General features: G+C 41.3%; 1 protein-coding gene across 4 annotated transcripts in view; it reads right to left on the bottom strand.

Annotated features, from left to right (window-relative positions):
* Nucleotides 1-258: 258 nt before the first annotated feature.
* Nucleotides 259-20419, bottom strand: part of slc23a2 (solute carrier family 23 member 2) — a gene marked incomplete at its 5' end in the record, with an annotated part of 36924 nt that continues 16763 nt past the window's right edge. For all 4 annotated transcript variants that reach the window (XM_083979642.1, XM_083979641.1, XM_083979639.1 and 1 more), the window contains 13 exons: nt 259-5157; nt 5455-5550; nt 6206-6473; nt 8210-8315; nt 8443-8590; nt 9366-9522; nt 10440-10560; nt 11053-11234; nt 12322-12389; nt 13389-13477; nt 16439-16596; nt 17711-17827; nt 18764-18862. In XM_083979642.1, coding sequence (XP_083835768.1) covers nt 4880-5157; nt 5455-5550; nt 6206-6473; nt 8210-8315; nt 8443-8590; nt 9366-9522; nt 10440-10560; nt 11053-11234; nt 12322-12389; nt 13389-13477; nt 16439-16596; nt 17711-17827; nt 18764-18862 — 1887 coding nt within the window. In that variant the 3' untranslated portion in view covers nt 259-4879. The remainder of the gene's footprint in view (nt 5158-5454; nt 5551-6205; nt 6474-8209; nt 8316-8442; nt 8591-9365; nt 9523-10439; nt 10561-11052; nt 11235-12321; nt 12390-13388; nt 13478-16438; nt 16597-17710; nt 17828-18763; nt 18863-20419) is intronic.

The following is a 20419-nucleotide window of genomic DNA, read 5'->3' as shown; positions in this document are numbered from 1 at the left end:
TTGTGACCGAGTTTAAAAGAAAAAAGAACAAAGAGTAGCCTAGTTTCGACCTGCAGAGGCTGCATCAGCCTGCTTGGGAGAAACACAAACTCCTTTCGTACTTGAACACAGCACTTTCATGTGGGCCAGAAGCAAAAATCTATTTTGTTTCCATTTTCCACCTTAAGGGGATAAACAGAACTTCTACAATCAGGGCAATCAATAAAGACAGAAGACTGCTTTCATTCTATAACATCTTATTAAATAGTTTTAGGAACAAAGAATAAAACATTTTGTTGCTACAATTAGTTTACACAATTTCTCTTCCAGAAGGGTTAGCAAACTTTACTCCATTAAATATACATTTATTTTTTTTTGTTTTTTACATTTAAAGTTTTTCAGCTCGATCTTGAATTGATACTGGTAATGTGTTAACATGGACGGAAAGCAATGTTAGAGTAAAAATACAATATGAAAAGGTCCTAACAAACAAACAAACAAACAAAAGGATTCCAACAAACCACAGATTGAAAATAGGATAGAAAATGTATTTACTTTTAAAAGTACAACAAAAATGGTGCGCTTACCAGCATGATTTAAGATTTAAAGTTATGATTCGTTTCTTACAAATATTTTCTTGCAAAAACATAAAAATGATGTATAAAAGAACAAAAACATTGAAAAAGATAAAACACTTGATACACAATAGTATATTCTTCAGGTAGCACCCCCTTCATAACTGAAAGGGATTAATGTCTGTGTTACACATTTAAGGCCACCTTATCAAGAGCCATCTGCTGGGTAAAATAATAATTTATATATTTCAATCTAGAAAAATGTGAAGGGTTTGTGTCTGGCCATGTGAAATCCAAGGTGTTAAGAGGTTCGTTCTGTGGAAAAGATAAGACAGAATGTCAGGTAAAAACCGGAGGGTGACAGTTGAAGTCAAGAGAAAGTTGCACCAAATAGGCAAAATCAACCGATGTTTATCTTGCTGTAACGTGATAAGGCAGGTTCACTCAGCTGCCAACGACCAGCAGGCTCTCAACAAGGTGGCCAGTGTCTTCTGTATCCAGAAACAACAGTAAGAATTCCCAGGGAGAAAACCAGGTACACTAAACATGAGAGGACACCTATACATCATCATCACTGCAGGATCTGGGGAGTTGAACAGTGTGTGTGAGGACAGAGGACGTGATGGGAGATGTCAGTACTGGTTCCATCAACATGACATGACACAGAAAACTCGGTCACAAGTTGTTGATGGGATTATTATTACGTGCACATGCAGTGTCCAGGAGAATTCGGTGTAGAGGTGATAGTACAGAGCTGTTCGACCACCTGCTGTTTACTCCCTCTCTGTGAGAGACGCAGCAGGGGGCCGGAACCGCTCTCCAACCTCTACTCCGTCATCCCTGCCACTGTAGCGACGCCACACAACGTGGAATCTGAAAACGTCTGCTGATCTGACCAACCACCTCATAAAAACACTTAATCCACAGCTGTCCTGCTGCAAGTCCCCAGCACAGCTAACATTTACATGAGGATGGTGAGGTTTTAGATTTACAGTTTCCACGCACATCAGTGGTGACTTGCTAGCTTTGCCTCCTTAGAAACCTCATCGCTCTTTATGGCTCTGTTCAGTGATCCATCACAAGTGGTCAGCTGAGCACGTCTGTCCACACCTGCTTAAACTGCATCTCAATTGGCTTCACGCTTCATATGCAAATTAGCAGATATGAATCTTTTTTAGAGCTGGCTGACAGACACATCTGTTGTCAGTGTGTTAATGTGAGGCCCACAGCTCTTACAATGAAAAAAAAGGTTCAATCATTTAAAAATGTTAAATATTTTCTGTTCATTATGAAGCAGGACTACTTAGAGTAGGTGGTCTTTCATTGTGGTCAGGATGCGCTTGTGTCCACACTGTACTTGAACTGTCCACTTGTGATGGATGTTTATACCAGAGCTGAATGGGTCTGTGTTTCCTAATGACTTGGTCATATCACAGATGTCAACAGCTTATGCAGAATGCTAAAACATCTGGTAATGCCAAGATTATGACAAATTCCTGTCAGAGTCATTTTAGGCTTACTTTATTGCATACTGAATTCTGGTCGGTGTAACTGAAAATGGTTGCCCTGTTGTATTCATGTTCAAATTTTGACAGCTGTAACTCTGATGTACCGCCAAGATTCAGATTCTATAACTGTGCAGGATCAACAACCCAAATAAATACTGCGAGGAAGCCATATATGGTGTTATTTTACGAGTGGCCATTGCCAGTAAAGAACTTCAGCCACGAGCAGAGGAAGGCTGTGTAAATGTTGGGCTTGGTTTAAATATCATTCTAGGCTGACAACAGACCATAGTAAGATCACAACAATACCTTTGAACATGCAACCACAACCGGGTAGCAGGAAAATAATAAACAATAAAATCCCCCCCACCGACGTATGCACCAAGAACGCTGTGTAACTGTCTCACGAGTCATGTACAGAGAGATGAGGTCATGGTAGGGCTGTGACTGTAAACCTAGATAAGGACCTAGTGACATCACAGGGTCTCAGGTCAGTGGTGCTGCCTCTGACCCTGATCTTCTTGGCACCATTACATTTGGAGACAGTACTTTTATAAGAAGGCCCTGACTCGTGCAACATTTAAGTGTTTCTCTTTATATCAAATAACATGAGATAACTGGAATGAAATATTTTTATATTACAAACCAACCCTAATCGAAAGCCACAGTCCTGAGGTGAGTGTTTAAAATCACTTCGTGAAGCTGTGGCTGCGGGTGGGAGGAGTAGTCAATCGTCATCTGTCAAATCCTTACAGGGCGTCAACTAGTGAAATAATAAATATACTTTCAACAGTGGTGCAAGAGACAAATAAACCTGCTTCAAGCATCGTCATAAACATCAACTTTCTTCTCATAAATAAATAAATAGCTTTAATTAAAGAAATAAAAAAAAGACGAGAAAATTTGGGAACGAGGTTTCAAACTAATTTTTTTTTTCTTTTTCTTTTTTTTAAAACAGCGTCTGCCAATGCTAATTAATTGTTTTGGTTTATGGTAACAGAAAAATAAGAGATGTAAAAAAGAGCTTTTAGCAATTTGGTTTAGTAAAAATCTTAGCTGGGCTAAATTTTAGTAGTCATCTTTTAGTTGTTCTCTCTCTCTCATTGTGCTACTTCTCATCTCTATATTTACCAATATTATATGTCGCAAAATCTATGTTTATTTACACTGATGTTTTTTTTTTTCAATTAAAGCAGCAGAGGCACAAATTAGAGACTCGCTCTACACACCTGGGTCATAAAGATACAGGCTGCTGAAGCTTTAGTAACTCAGCCTGGATGTGCTGCCACAGCCTGAACCACAACACACTGACAACAGTGACAAACATCAGTAGGAAACTGAGGTGAGAAGAGGGTGGGAGGGGGAATGTGAGGGAAAACTGTTACTGACATCAGCAGCAGTTGTGATTGGCTGTTGCAAAAAACACACACACACTCACACCCTGCACAATCCGAGTCGGTCCAGAGGACATCTCCAGTCCCCTGTTGTTCCATTTAAATCATCTACATCCAAACTGACCACCCTTACTTCTTAGGACAAGTGTGCAAGTGCCATTTAGCACAATGATGGGGCTACCACATGGGTTTGGTAGGAGGGGTCGGGGGTATATTATTTCATATAAGGAGCAGTCTTTACTGCTTTCAAACAGCCAATGTGTTGCATCAAAAATGTTTTAGATGATTCATTCTCCTGTTGTCATTTTACGTTTTCTTTAGTACTTAGGTTTAGTACTTATGTCATTAGTACAGCTTTTGCAAATTCACTGCTGTCATTAAGGCAGCATTGTCTAAAGCTTCTTTTACGTAAGTGCCTAAGTGCATTTAGAAAAGATATTACATAAGCAGATTGAAGTTATTAAATAAAATAAAACTTTGACTTTCACCAATGAAGCCAAATAAGTCAAAGTGTTCAGGAAAACTACTGATTGGGTCTTGTTAGTCAATTCTGTCTAATACTGGCTCATTAAAGATAGGTAAACTGGTGGGTAAGTGAATTTTACCCAGTCACGTGGGAGGTTTTGTGAATATCAGCACTTTACTACATAAAGAAAAAGGGAAGGATGAGGTGAGCGGTGTGAAATGGCTCTAAGGATTTTACAGAAGAAATTGGGGCGTGAGCGGGGGAGTGACATTCTTCATTTGAATGCAAAGGCAGATAGTGCAAAAATAAAAAATAAAATAAAGATCAACAATCACTTTGCGTGGCTAAGGGCACCTGACAAACCACTTCCATCAGTCTGTATGACCCCCGACATGCATTGTTGCTCTCAAAACTAGTTTTGGTGAGGCCGCTGGTGTGTGTGCATGTGTGTATCTCTAATGCGGTTGCATAATGAGTCTAGAGGCAAATCATTCCTAAAACAGAAATTTTGCATAATCCTCAACTGACACAATCAAACCTACTGTTCCGTCAGTAGCGTATGTTTCATGAGATGACACTGGCAGTAGAAGTTTGCAGTGATTACCAGACAGTGGATCATCAAACACTGCTTTGATTGTTTGACACCCATCTGTCCCCTTGTGGATTAAAGTGCCATCATCTCTTACTGCATACTGCACACACATACACACACACACACATCAAAACCTCTGTGTGGTGACATCTTTTAAAGCATGCTATGACTTGCTAGAGCATGCTTAAAATAGCATAGAGGGGAGTGGGAAAAGACTGACACAGGCTAAAGAAAACATACTTTTGGGGGGGGTTGGGTGCATCACAATCCCAAAATCCTGCACCACTTCTGTCCTCCGCTCTCCCATCCTTTTATCTTAGTGTACCATCATATCGCTCCCCAAATTCAGCCGCATGTCTGCCCGTAGGCTATACCCGACTCTCCCCTGGCGCTGTGCCTCCCTCCCCCTCCATTCCTCCTCCCTTCGCTGCATCTTCATGTCCCATTCTGCTCCTGCAGGCTTCTTGTAGCCTCCCCCACTGGTAGCCCGTGAAGGTGGGGCTGATGGGGAAATATTTCAAAATGGAGCATCTGCGGATGAAGTCCATTCCAAACGGCAGGTCGTAAGATCTCATCCCTTCGAGTTCTGCTGTGCTGAGACCAGAGCCACGTTTCAGCTTCTTGATACCTCGTTCTTCTGGGGAACCTGACGAGAACACAGGAAGAGAGATGGAGAAATGAACAGACCAGACCAGACCATGGAGCACGACATGAAGCCAGACATTCCTTTCCCCACCGCAGCATCCAGCTCTCCCAGAGGGAAACTCAAATGATATAATCACAAGTGTACTGGAATCAGCATGACGCGGCCGTGACAGTCATTTCCTTAAGATGTTCTACATAACCTATCATTATACTGTATATCATTCAGCAATAACCTTTACGTTGACAGTTATTCATTTACCATCATTAGTTATGAAAAGCAGTAGATGTAACACCTTACCAGGAATTGTATTGTCCAGGATGAAGGCAACGGAGCCTCCAACAAACATGGCAGTGGTGAGGAGCACATTGAGCACTTGGTCAACCTCAACTATGCCTGAGAAAGATAAAGAGGCAGGAACTTAGTTTGGGTTGTTTTTCATTTCCATCCTAATACAAACAACATATTTTCATAATATACTGACATTGTGCTTAACCCTATTCCCTGTTTGTACAGTATGTTCAATAAATTAGTTAATTCTCTCAGACAAAAACCTGTCTGAGAGAAATAACTAAGAAAAAAACTTCAGCCTACATTTTTCTGACTGACACAATTTTCACAGCTTGGAAAGAATTGCAGCTCAAAGCTGGAGTGTGCTAGATGACTGAAGTGTCACAGGAAAACACTTTGTTTTCATAGAACCAAACAAAGATCAATGTGAATACTGTCAGAGGAGCTGCAGAGCTTCCAGAGGAGGCCCAGAGATATTTCCAGCACATGTACTTTATATGCATGTGTGCACAGCCAACATGTAAAAAACAAAAATGGCACATTTGATCAGGAACAGCAGCCTTATGCACTGATTTACTGTATATGTTTTGCTGATGATAAACACAGTGATAGAAATAAAGAACCAAGGTTCATAATCTATTTGTGTCACATCTGTTTATTGCTCAAGTAGTTCACTGGTATGTTCAAAAAGATATCTTTCCTTTCATCCTGACTGAGGTCATGTGTCACACTGACATCAGTTCTGATTTGTGTGGCTCACCTGTCACCAGTGGGTTCTTCTTCAGGTAGCTGGGCAGCATCAGGCCGAAGAAGATGGAGAACCCGAGGACAAACAGGTTCCTGGAGGAGTTGAGGTCGACAAACTGCAGGTTGGACAGTCCCACCGCTGTGATCATACCGAACAGGGTGCAGAACAGAGCTCCCAGGACGGGGTCGGGCAGGGAGGCAAACAGGGCGCTGAATTTACCCACCAGGCCCAGCAGCAGCATCATGGCGGCTCCGTACTGAATCACACGTCTGCTTCCCACCTGCAGGAGGGGAAGGCGTCAGTAAGGCTGTCTTTACACTACAGACGTATTGGCAGATATCTGATTTGTATCTGATTTATTTCCACAAATGACAGGGGCCTAAATCCGATCTGACAATATCCGATTACATGCATTTTTTTCCCCCGTTTACATGTTCATGTTACAGATGAACCTTGAACCTTGTGGTGTAAACAGACGGATCGGATCTTTCCTGGCAATGCGAGTCGACTCGTAGGTCATCAATAATAATATTAATTCCCGTGCCCACATGTTTTGCTGAATGTCTATAGCCTGTGATTGACACGTGGGGCTGACCTGGACTACCATGGCCAGCTGTGGCCAGCTGTGGCCAGCTGTGGTCACTGTCACAAGAATTATTAGTGTTTCATTTTCGTGGTGTCTGCGCGACTGTTGTTTTTCCTCACTAGTTCTTGTTTTCATACAACATTCATTTTCTATGCGGGTCGAGACGAGGGCAACGAGGGAGTGTGAAAGAGAGAGAGCGTGAGAGAAACACCAGATTTCACGTTTGCCACCCGGCAAAACTGAAACGAGCCGATTAGAAATCAAGAGAGGAAAAACAAACAATGTCCACATATGTGTCCAAGAGGCTTTGTCCCGTCCTCACTATGTGAGTGACTGAGGATGGGATCGGAGCAAAGCAGGTAAAAATACAGATATGAGATATGGGTCACTTATAGAACATGTAAATAGACAGTCAAAAAAATCAGATATAGGCAACAAATCGGAATTGGACATCAAGGCCTGTAGTGTAAAGACAGTCTAAGAGGCTGAGTGACAGCTTAAATAAGGTGGAGCCCAGCTTACGGTACACACCACAGTGAAGTAGCGCTCCCAATTTCAATGTATTCTAATGTGCAATGACGATAAAGGCTTTCAATTCACTTTACAACTCCACCTTCATGGGGCCATCAATTTAATGACAGGCAGCAACTAACTGTCATTTTCATAAATTATTAAACCGCCCATTACTTTGTTCATAATATTCTGTAAAATGCCTACAACTATTTCACAAAGCCCATAGGATTTGTTCAAAGTGCCTATCTTGTCCAATAGCCGCTAACCAAAATTAAGTGTTTTAAGTACAACGCACATCAGCAGCAGCTGGACACCAGTTCTCTACGCAGCTCCTACTTTTATCCCTTTTGCCCCCTTTTCAGCTCCCGTAGCAGCTTGTTCAGCAATAGACTCCTGTTATTGGTGCTTCCTGTTGGTGCTAGAGGCACTGCAGTGCCAGTGTATGTTACACTATAAATAACTTAAAACAGTGCAAATAAGACAATTTAAAGGGACAACAAGGAGTTTGCTTTCGGTTATAAAGAGCCTCATATTAATGTGGATGAATCTACATTACCCACACTTGTTAATGGGTCCATTTTCAATAAATATATATATCGTTTTGTCTTGGTCCTCAGAACTACGACGGTATCTGATCGTCTTCTAAACTCCAACTTTCATTCTTGATCAATGAAAACATTCTTGGCAAATGTTTTTGCTTTTGTCTGTCTTGCGCCGGTGCAATAATTTCACAGTGCGCACGGAGGCTCATGGGAAATGTAGTGTGAAAAGCCTTCGCTTTCCAAAACTCCTCGTTGTCCCTTTAAGATGCTACCAGCAAATGTTTGGAATATCTTATTAAAATCAATAAATTATTTTGCCAATTGCTTGATCAATGGAGTGGTCAACCTTTCCTCATTGAAGAAACACTGCATTACCTTTGTGATTCCCAGGACACCTATGTTTGGACTGGAGGAGGTAGAGCCATTTCCTGTTCCAAAGAGTCCATCCAGCACACAGGAAATGCCTTCCACAAATATCCCCCTGCAGAGACAGAAGAAAAACAGACTGATTACAGTATCTGACAGACAGTTAATTGCCCGTGCTATGAGTCAAACAAATGGATTACGGGCAAGAATGAGTAAGGGTCGAATGCAGACACTATGCCCACCTATTGATGGCGTGGATGGGAGGTGGAGGAGCGCAAGAGAGACGAGCACAGGCGTAGTAATCTCCAATCGACTCGATGATGCTGGCCACCACAGCACTCATCATGCCGATCACTCCTGCAGCCGTTACAGTAGGAACACCCCACTGGACTGTAGAGGGAGAAGACAAACAGCTGCATTAAACTGAACATTAACTATTATATTGTCCCATTGTCAAAGGCAGGTTGGAAACACCAGATTCAATTATTCTGAATGTTTAACAACCATAATCATTCCTGTGTATATACTGTCCTGTTCATTGGTCTCTGCATGTATCATAGTTACATGACTGACATCATAGCTGTATATAGTTGTGCTTTACACATTTATATTGTATTGTTATAATAACTACCCCCCCCCACCCCCCCCCCCACCCCACTGCACTGAGTAAACAGGCAGTACACTGTTGTGAATGGGGACAATTAATCAGCGTATTTTCGCCGCCTACGAGAAGTCCTGTCTGAAAATAATACACCAGTTCAAGAGTACCATCTAAAGTAAAAATTTAAATAAAATGTTTCTCAGTGGGGAAGAGCAGAGTCCTTTCGACTGCATCTAGTGTACTTAATGGGCATTTGTAGCTCATACAACCCCACTTCAAAAAAGCTGAACTATCCCTTTAGGACGTTCTAACGCCACACGGTATATTGTAAAAGCTTCACAATCAAACTAGCAAGTACGAAAGAATAATGGAAGTGATCATCATCACCTTTTCATTACTTTTGAGAATCTAATAACATATTTGATCAGATGTATGTGAACTGTGTAAATGCCTGAAAATGGATAGATTCATAAATTAAAATGTCCTGTCCTGTCTTCAACGGCTACATGTAGCTGAGTTGATGATGCTTTCTAGTACCCCCTTCATCCTCCTCCACACACTTACAGGGGTATGGGATCTTAAACCACGGTGCAGCAGCGAGGATGCCTTGACGAGCATCTGTACGGGCATAGAAACCGTACTTGTCCTTCTCTGGCGGGAAAACGTCAGTCACAGTGAAAATGAAACACAGCAGCCATGACACCAGGATGGCCATGATGATCTGAGTACGAAAGAGAAGAAAACACTCATTAAACTGTCACATTAAAGACAAGGTAAGGTAAAGACAGGTTTTACCAGTCTTTGGTTATGTATCTCAAGCTAAAAAACTACTAGTAGTACTTTTCCTAATAATTATGAACTTTTATTGCGTATGACATATTCAGTTTTATTATGTCTGACCAAGGCCACAGGTGAGGAAGATTAACAGTCCCCTACAACTCTTAATTGTGTAATGCATTTTTGGAATGTATATTATATTGTATATAACATTTATCAACCACAGCTGAGGGATCCATACTGTACTGAACCATACTCCTGCTCACATTTTGCTTTTCTGGGAAATGTAAGACTTAGGAAAGGACGGCCACCATTAGATATGACTTATAAAAATTGTTCTTTTAACACATTTGAACTTCCATAGAAAAGAAATTAAGTTTAGTGCTGCACCTATCTGCCAGCTTCCATGCTGGCTACAACCAAATCACCGCCACGTTAACATTTTCATTGTTTCAAGTGACCCACTAAAAAACAATGGGAGGCCCTTAGAGGAGACGGGTATAAATCAGACTGGTAGCCAACTCTGGTGTGAATTATAGAGTTTTTATTATTATTTGATATATCCCCAGCAGAGGGCAGGAGAGACTGATTTACACCATGCACAGAGGCAAATAAGGAGAAAAGTAATTTACCCCCCCATGGAGGAATGAGATTAGCTCTGTTAATAACTCGAGACATTGGTGGGAACACAGTTTTTGGTGGCGGCAAAGTTGTAAAGAAACAGAGGCTAATTAATTTAAAGAGTTGAGAACAAGGAATCATGAAGTGGTGCTCGGACACAGTTTGGCAAAAAGCTGAAGAACTTACTTATATGGTTTATGCTAACTGGTAAAAGTTGTATGGTAGGTGGCATGTACTCACAGGAAACATTTTGAAGACTTGAAGTCTGTAGGAAGTCCAGCCTTTCTTGGCTTTGTAGACCGGGAGAGGGAAGTGAACGTTTCTGGCATACTGAGAGAAGAGCAGCACCAAGAAGATAGTCCTGCACAGAGACAAATCATAGACCACAGTCAGAGTCGTCTTTTCATTTCCTGGACCATATATTCAGCTTCTGTTTGTGTCTGACCGACCAGAGGATTCAGAGCCAATCAATCATCCTAACTGAAACAGAAAAGAGCCAGTTGCTGGCAGATACTGTACAGGCACACATCTACTCATTCTTGTACGACAAAGGAGGAGGATGTTTATTTTCACTGTAAATCACTAAAGGTGAATGAGCTCCGAGCGCCCGTGCAAATATTCGTCTGTACTAAAGATGATGGTACACCCAAAATAACAACAGTAGTGGAAAGATTGTCAAAGCAAAAAAAAAAAGGATCAGTGTTGTGAAAAGCCTGTCATACCACTTCCGCTTCTCCAAAAACTACAGCTATATCATAATTCTTCTTCTTTTTTTTTTTTTTTTACTGAAAAGTGACATAGGAATAACAGAGACATGCTTTTAGATGGCTGTTGAACACGGGTTTGCACTTACAGCATAGCTATGCCCCAGTGTTTTCCTGCCCTCTCCCCTGCAGCCTGGAAACCAGACAGGCCAATGAGGGCTACAGTGGGGGTGATGGTCAGAGGTCCGATGTACTTCAGCAGGATCCCAGGCAGGCCCAGCGCTCCAATACACACCTCCACCAGGGAGGACACGATGATGGCGCCCTGGATCTGGCAGAACAAAGAACAGAGGTTGATGAAACAACCGGCACTCTCTTCAACCCCGAGAGAAAAGGTGACGTCGACTGCAGCAGATTTTCATGAACTCCTAAATCTAAGTGAATGCTTCAGGGTTTTCCCACAGTATCAAGTGAAGGAGGCGCTGTGGTCTAAAGTGAAGTGATTCCTCCAACATCTATGAAACATAATCCTCCTTATTAAGCCAGGCAAAATGAGCAGCGGCAGTAAATTACACAGCAACATCCAATACATTATGAATGAAGCGATTGTTTATTAACCCCACTCATCATGAGATGTGTTAGCACTGATCAATCACAGCATGCTTTGCCATGGCCAAAGTTTGCAAACCGATTTCCTGGAGGAAGTCACGGCATAACCTTTGTTGTCTCGTTGCGAAAGATGTGAAATTAAATTTATCAATCAAAGATAAAGCAAAGGAACATTTTGCTTGCAGGAGATGTGGTTAGAGAAGCACTAGTGAGCCAGGTGTCATGTGATAGCTCCGAGTGATAATCTGTTTTTGTCCGGTCGTTATCCATCTCTCTGTTCTCCTCCGTCACCTGCACGCTCCCTGCCTGCAGCCCATAGATGTCCCATTCAACAATTTAATTCAGTCTGATTGAGTTTGGTCTCGTTTATGCATCTCACAAAAAACTATTACTCAGCTGGCTTACGCAAACAGAAAAGGTTAAAGCAAATTAAACTGCTCCTGCTGGGTAAAAACACTCCCTCCAGGCATGTCCAAACAGAAATCTCTGCTTTAAAAGAGCAAACTGTTACAAATAGCTTGAGAAACAAGTAAACAGAAAAAAAGACATGTTACTCAACTGTAGTTCTGCAAATTTTTTGTGTAAGGGGCTGCATAAGTTAAGTTGAGTAACATCTGACACGAATGTTAATGGTTTAAACTTCTTTCATTCGTCGTAGCAAACAGACCACCTTTCCACAAGGATGTTTCAGCAGGATCTTTGGAGACCGATTTTAAACTTTCCACTATCCACCTCCCAAACCTGTGTGGTGGCAAAAATTAATTCCCTTGGTTCAATAAAGTCAAAGTCAAAATCATGAGTTGCCTCACCTCTCGTATCCTGGGGTGCCAGATGTGCTCTGTGTTGAGGAGTTCTGTGCTGTTCAGTACTAGAACATCTGTGTGAGGACAAAAAGAGCAATAAGAGATTATCAGACAATTTCCTCGCAGGGATTTTGAGAGGGCCACAAAATGTCTTTTTTTTTCTCACCTCTGATTCATTCTCTGTTGGAAATTAAGTTTATTGTTGGAAGTAAAACAAAAAAACCAGAAAATTTAAAGCCCCAGTATGTAGGAATTACCCCCATCTAGCGGTGCGGTTGCATATCTGAACGTATTCTTGATGTTGCATTCACCTGATACCAGGCAGATGTCAGACAGACAACAGACGCTGCATGTAACAGGATAAACAAGCATCTATGTAAACAAGTGGTCCGCCAGCACGAGGCAAAACAATACAGGCATGACAATATGTTGTCATGGTGATGTGGTATTGTTTACCTGACCTACGTTTTACCGTCTTTCTCTCGTCTAGTAAAATGACATCCGGTTGGTTTGCCGACGGCCGTCTGCCTGACTGCACCTGAATGCAACACCAGTGCCTCCGTCCTTCCTCACACTACACAGTGGTGACAGTTCTAACAGGCGCTACCTGGAAAACTTTCTCCCCGAGCCGACAGCTCCGGTGAGTTTCCGTGGTTACCTACGGTCACGCTGCCACTCAACGTAAAAAATGGCGATGCAACATGGCCGCCTCGGTTCGGTGCGTCGCCCACTTATGTATTTGTAACGACTTGTAACAACTCATTCTAAGGTAGAAAGCTTTCATTTGTATGCGGCTGTGATTCGACTTCAGTGAAATACGTATTTATGAAAGCAATGTTTGATTTTTGCTAATAAAAAGCCAAATAAGTTACATACTGGGGCTTTAAGATCTCTAATGAATCAATACTTATTAATTTGAAATATAAATATCAACAGGCTAATCCTGTTTGTTAGTGTTTGGAGCCAGACAGCTTTTGGCATTGGGATTAAAGTAAACCAACTAACTACTGTAATTATCTGCATCATCACGCCTATGAGATTAGAGTGTCTGTAGAAGAAAAGAAAGAAGGTACCTGTACTATTACACTTCCATTTGTCCAGTGACAGGATGGCTCTGGCTGGTGCGAGGAAGGCGAAAGCACTGGCCTGGAACAATGGCAGCCTGAATGAGGAAAGCATTGATTAGAGATTAAACAAAAGCCTTGGGTTATATCAAGTAATATGTTGTTAATTGTTATATGTAAAACACAGTAGAGGTGGACCAACTGGTTAGCTGACATTTTATAAATTATTGTTAGTGGCAGAGCCTTAGGCGCCAAAAGTGGCCCGATGGCTGCGCAACTTCCAACGGTCACGCAACTGTCATCTCCACACGCCATTGTGTACCTGGTGTAAATGAAACGTAAACAGTAAAGCCTGGAGGCTTGCTGTTATCAGGCAGACATCTCAAAGTTTGACAGGTCTGAGCTTTTACCCGGCTAATGACACCAGCTGTTATGGGAACAGTCCAGCATCCGGTTGGAAAGCTGTAGCTCGTTGTTTTTAGTCAAGTATCTGAGCAGCAGTGTGTGGAAATATTTGGTGTTCTTCATTGTACATAAACAGAAGGCAAAGCTGCTCTGACAAGCAGCTGCTTCACTCAATAACAACAAATCTCAACAGTCACTTGCTGCCAGCAGGCTGGTTGTACGAGGCTGTTGTAACATCAGTGTCAATCACGAATGTTCAAATTCATTTGATCATTATCATCATTCATTGATCATTACATTTGTAGTATCTGACCACAAACTGTGAATTTTCATGTAAGATCTCTTTCACAAAACCAGTCTCAAGGCCTTGGAGCTTAGAAAACAGGAATTTTGATATTTTAATGCACATTTCAAAAGGACATTTAAACTGACAAGAATAGAAGTCAGATGTCTGCATGGATTTTCCAAATCTGTTTGTTATTTCATGGCACATGGCCATTTCAAGAGTAAACTGTGTTTGTGATTACTTTTTAAGTTTCATATGCTACTTTTTTTTTTTTTTTTTTACACCTTCATATATAAAACTAGAATTACCACCTCTCAGCTGTACTGTATGCCTCTGCCAATCAGTCCAGGTTACAAGTATGTTTGCCCAGACTCATGTCCGATGTAGGGATCTGTTCCATGCTGCTCACACAGGGTGAGTGCCCAGTTCATCATGAGACCAAATATTAAAAATGGTCACTATTGTTCTGACTTACAGTGAAAATGTGTGGTTCTGCAGAGGGATGTAACAGCGAAGGTGACATCATCACCTAATCAATCGTCCTATTCGACATTAGTGTGAAATTGCCAAGTCATCTTTTGTGCAGTCACAGTGACTTTGACATTTGACCATAAATTCTAATCAGTTCACCCTCGAGTCTGAGTGAATGTTTGTGTCTGATGTAGTGAAATTCCTTCAAGGCCGAGATTATCACCTTCATGAAAATGTGACAGAAAAAAAAGGAAGTAGACAGGACAGTGATGCACACTGAGGCTTCAGCCAGGGCCGTGTAATGGGGTTGGTGTCAAAAAGAACAAAGAGTGACTGTGTCTGTGTGGGTTCTGTGTGAATGAGGCAACTTGGCTGCTGCGTCTCACAGGCAACAAGAAGGAGACACTTAGTAACCGCCACAAGATCAGATCAGGTTTATGACCCAAATAGTCACACAGAGTACACCTCACTAAGTAATTACTCTTGTATGAAAGAAAAACACACCTCACGCCCACATGACCCGGCTGTCATTAAGGTGTCAAGATGATAGATGGGACAATATCCATGGCAACAGGTAGTTTCTCATGACAGTTGGCATTTTATTGAGAAATTATGAAATCAAAAGACTCTGAATGGCTGGTTATAAAATGCACACACTGGAACATTATTATGTTTGGAAAAAATGTGAAAGGTGTTGAACTGCAGGGATGAATAAAGGAGAAATGTGTGTAAGCAGTGAAAACAAGACACGTTTCTCACCTTTATGTAATAAAAGTGAGAAACTGGAAGGGGATGATGTTTTCCTGATGCACGGTCCGAAGCAGGGGAGGATGCTGACAAAGACCTACGTGTTTTTAACTACATGCTAATAAACACTGGTTGCCCGGAGGTGAGGCAACTGTAAAAACCACATGTGACTTACTCCTCGGCCAGACAGTCATTTACCCCATGTCTTTAGTTTCTGGAGCTGCTGATGTGCCGTCTCAGAGTGCAACATAGAGTACTTTCTATTCCAACAAAAGCAGAAGTCTCATCTGAATGTGACAACCACAGTCACATGAAGAAAACGGGGAACTCATATGTTGACTATAAATGTCATGTACTCTCCATTCCAATTCATATTAAAAACTGACTCAAGGAAATGTACCATGACAAGAAAAAGGTGCATCTGGTTGAAAGGGCAAAGACACACCTGCACCCCCACCGCAGTGACATTAAAGATGACGAGTGGAGCAAAAGGCATTTCATGTTGCTGACACTTATCGAGAGAGGAAGAAAGAAAGGGACAAAAACAAATTTTCTGCAATGTTCAAATTAAATTGGAGTTTTTTTTTTAACACAGCATAGACTGTAATTCATAACTTCTGTAACTTTTTCTGCACTCCGCACAACAAATATCAATAAATAAGATACTGTTTTCACACTATTTCTAATAGCTCTCAGCTGTCATAATAATCCCTAGTGCAGTCATTAATCAGTTAACCAGACCAATGATGGGGAAAAGAGCCTCTTCATATAGTGGGTAATATTAATAATGTTAATGTTAAAATTTTTTGTTTTAAAGTCAAAGAGGTTAATTAAGTTACTTAAGTAAAGTTAAGACTACAAAACGACATGCAACTGTATCCCCAAAAGATACAAAATGACAAAAGGCACTGGTTTGTCATTTAGTGTCTCTGTCTGGGCATCCTTTAGGCTGACAGACTGAATTCATTCACTTTTCAGGCACAGGCGAGGTGCAGATATGTTGAGAAAGAGAGGGGGTGAGGAAGTAAAAAGACATGATGCCATGTAGAAGCAGAAGAAAAGCTGCAGTTTAGTGCACTGCTATATGGCACTTTTTGCGTTTTGTGTTTTGTCGCTGTGTGTGTGTGTGTGTGCGTGCGTGCGTGCGTACCTGCAGCCAATTGTGGTCTGCAGCAGGGTGGTGATGCCCACACAGAAGAAGATGGTCCCTATGAGCTGGCTGGTGGCCCACTGATCGAAACCCACGCACATGGCCTCAGCAAGGAGGAATGGCACCGCAATCGTCCCACTGAAACACGTTAGGTAGTGCTGAGGAGACAAGAGGCCAGAGTTAGTTTACACTCAGACTTTGTCACACAATAAACTGCACAGAGCAAAACCCACAGCTACAACTAATTGATCAAATCCTCTGAAGACCATTTCAAACATTTGAGGGGAGGTTGGTGTTTAACGGCAGACACACATCCTCACATTTCAGCAGATGAGCTGCAATGAAATTAAAAACAAATCTTCATGCATGTCTCTTGTGTTCAGTTCCTTAAAATTTTACATGAACTTGACTTGAGCCCAAATTCATCCTGTGGTCAAAACATTATCAAGTCCTTGCAGCATGAAAGAAGAACTGCAAACAGGATATCAATATATCATGAAGTACAACTAACTAACACTATATGGTATGTAGTACATGTATGTAAATGATCAACACCATTAGTTTGATAGTTAAATTACAAAAATTCTATGTAACATTATGGTTTCCCCACTTGCTGTGGAAATACAGTTATGCTTTTGACAATTTCGCATTTGAAGTTAGATACATTCAAATTTGTTGTATGAATAATTCAAATAACACAACAATCAAGTATCAAGATGAATAGCTATATTTATTTATTTTCTATTGTTGTCAGAGAAGCAGTTCACACTTCCCAGCTTCACCTGCTGGTCTGTGCTAATCTGTCCTAACAGACAGACCATTAAATTGATTGGTAATCCTGGAGTCAGACTGTTCTGAGGACAGCAGCATTAAGCCACGGTGTTCCACACCATGTGATGTATAGAGCTAAAATATTGTGTCCACATGAACACTAGTATCTTTCAATGGCTCTTTCACATGTCACTGTATCCCTGCTGTATATTACATGTATTAGATGTATTACTATATTAAAGGACAGATATGTTAGGTACATTAGAAAATCAGACATAACCACGACACAGACAGAAGACAAACATCCCATGTCATGTCAGACAAAGGCACACATACACACACACAATGAGATCATTAACCAACAAACCACTAATTTCCTATTTCTGTGTTTGGTGTCCAGTTTCATAATGAACACTGAGACTGAAAAGCACTGCACTATGATTAATGGTGATATATTAAAGCAGCCCCATCAGTCAAGTAAAAAAAAAAAAAAAAAATTACCTGTAAGCCCAAGAACACACACAGGTACCAGGGTGGGGTGTCTTCGATGGTGTAGATCATGTCCATCCTCCTGGCGTCCACACTGTCTGTGCTGTCCAGCGTCTCAGACATGGAGCACTACACAGGAAGAATGACACGTTCATACAGTAATTCATCTTTCTTGACATGTTTTTTCTTAGTCATCTGTGCAAAGTGTACTGGGTAAAAGCATTTGAGTCGGCACAATAACTGTCAAATGACAAAACTGAAATGCTGATCCAAGATTTCCTCGTCTGAGTGGACGGCTGAACTCTGTGACTGAATACAATGCACAACAAACTGTACGAAAGACTTCACTTTCCTCTGAAGTCATGGTGACGAGGAGAAAAGAGCACAAACACGAGGGCAGATAACAGGAAAGATGAGTCAGCACTTTTCTACACTACACTAGTGAAAATGAGTTTTGTAAATACACATATTCTCAATAATATATAACTTTGAAATGGGAAATACCAGTTTGCCTTGTATATATGTTTGTCTGTTTACTTTATGGTTTGTTATTTACTTTGTGAATATATACCTGGAAAAAAGGGGAAAAAAATGCAAGGTACAATATTGCAATGACTGATTATGTATGTGAAGGTTGATGCCTTACAATAAAGTATAAAAAAAAAAGAAAAAGAAATGGGTCAATCAGTCCATCATTTAGCTGGTAACTAGGTTGAGTAAAATATGAAGAACTTTTACTATACCAGTTTATTTTGACAGATTGGTACTGATCCTATTGTCAAGTTTAACAAAAAAGTACCGCTGACTTCATAACAGCCCAAAGGACCAAAACAATGGCTCCTCTCTCTTCACTGCAGAACAGAGAGGTATAGAAGATCCTTTGTACCTACAGCCATCACAGAAAAATTAATTTCCCTTTAAGGATTTTAAGTCACTCTGTTCAATCTCATCTTTAAACAAAATTACAGTTGAGCCCCTGACTGCATGAGTTTGAACTGTCAGTTAGTCTGAGCATGAGTGAGCTTTTGAACGCAACAAACACCATTCATCATCATCCTGGCTCACCTTGTCTGCTCCCTGGTTGTCTTTAGTGTAAATGGCCATCAGCTCTGTGTTCTCAGTGTCCTGGTCTCCGCTGGCGCCACCCACTCCATTTACCACCACCTGAAACACGCGTACACATTTGTTTTTTTTAATATCGTATACACATAAAGAATATATAGGATCATCTCACAGTTGTTTTTATAGCATGCCAAGAAGACTGACCCAGACATGCAAACCTGCTGTCTTACAAACAAATATTCTGCAAAGTATGTGAGCAGGTGCATGTTTTCCTTGTGTATGTCACCAATGTATCCATGTCTCGTCAGTCAAAAAAAGAGAAGATTATCGAGACAAAAACACTGTGGAAAAATGAACAGACTGAGGTTTTTTTTGTATTATATCTAAAGGTAATACATTGAGTACTGGAATGTTTTGTCGTCTAAGGGGGAGTATGCAAAGAGATGGACACATGCAAACATGCTCATCTGTCAACTGTCTGTCACTGTGTTGGTACAAAGTTGTTTTTTCTGCCCTTCTGAAAAATCTCAGGGAGGATGGACCTTTGAATGAACTTGTGTCTTTTCCAGCCAGTAAACATACTCTGCTGCTGGGCATGTGAACACGGTGCTCTCTCTGCATGTGGAGGAAGAATTTCTCAAATACTGGAAATGAATGGCCATCACCCTGAGGTTATACAGGGAGACAAACATCTCCTCACAATGCTTCCGTGCATTGGACAGAATAACTGCAAGTGAAACTTGAGGCTAGTATTACATTTCATTCCCTTTGTGTTCGACTGAACGGCCTCAGAAAATTACACAGCAGAAGCCTTGTGATTGTTCAAACAGCTTAACTTAGTTTCTGCAGGGAAGCGGCAGGCTTCAGGGTCACTGGCACAGCTGTGTGGAAAGTTTGATCTTCATTTTGTGCCATGGAGGAGGAAGTGGTCAGCATCAAGCACAAACAGAAACATGGGCATTTAATTAGAGCCATGTTTCTGAGGATGAATTTTTAGCTCCACTAACTACTTAGTGCTAAGTGCCCCAGCTGAACGGTGCTAAACTCTTCTGGGCAGGTGTCATTAAGTGGGTTTATGAAAAGATTTTGTTGAAGGACTACTGCCTATGAAGCTGTTGAACCTCTGGTCAGAGCTGTAACGCTGCAGGTCACAACTATAATGAGGAGAGCATTAGCTCAGTGTCACCCTCTTCCACAGCACACAGTCATCAGAGCCATTTTCGAAATGAAAATACGCTTTAGTCTTTTGGGAGTTACAAAGATGGGGGCCATTATTGATACTGTGGCAGCTAAAGCAACATTTTAATGTTGCATTTGGGCCATGTGGAGCTATTTTTTTTTATTTGGTTAGATTCATCTATAAGGTGAGTTTAGTTCTACAGTATAGCCCATTTTTAACAAAACACTTTGACGTTTCAGCGGTCTCAACCCTTTGAGACAGACAGTGGGACAGAGCAGATCCAGAAACCCACCAGTCCCCTGTCCGCTGTCCGCTCCGGCCTCATCTCATGCTCACTCATCTCAATTCAAACAGTAAAGTTCGCTACAGGCAGCCCCCACCCCCACATTTTCTTTGACATGTTACAGCAAACAAGCAGTCAGGTGACGATCATACTTCTTCAACAAATAAAAACTACTGTTAAAAAAAAGTCTAATTAT

Source organism: Trachurus trachurus (genome assembly GCF_905171665.1).
Source record: "Trachurus trachurus genome assembly, chromosome: 9".
NCBI lineage: Eukaryota > Metazoa > Chordata > Actinopteri > Carangiformes > Carangidae > Trachurus > Trachurus trachurus.
This window is presented reverse-complemented; position numbering and strand designations above follow the sequence as displayed.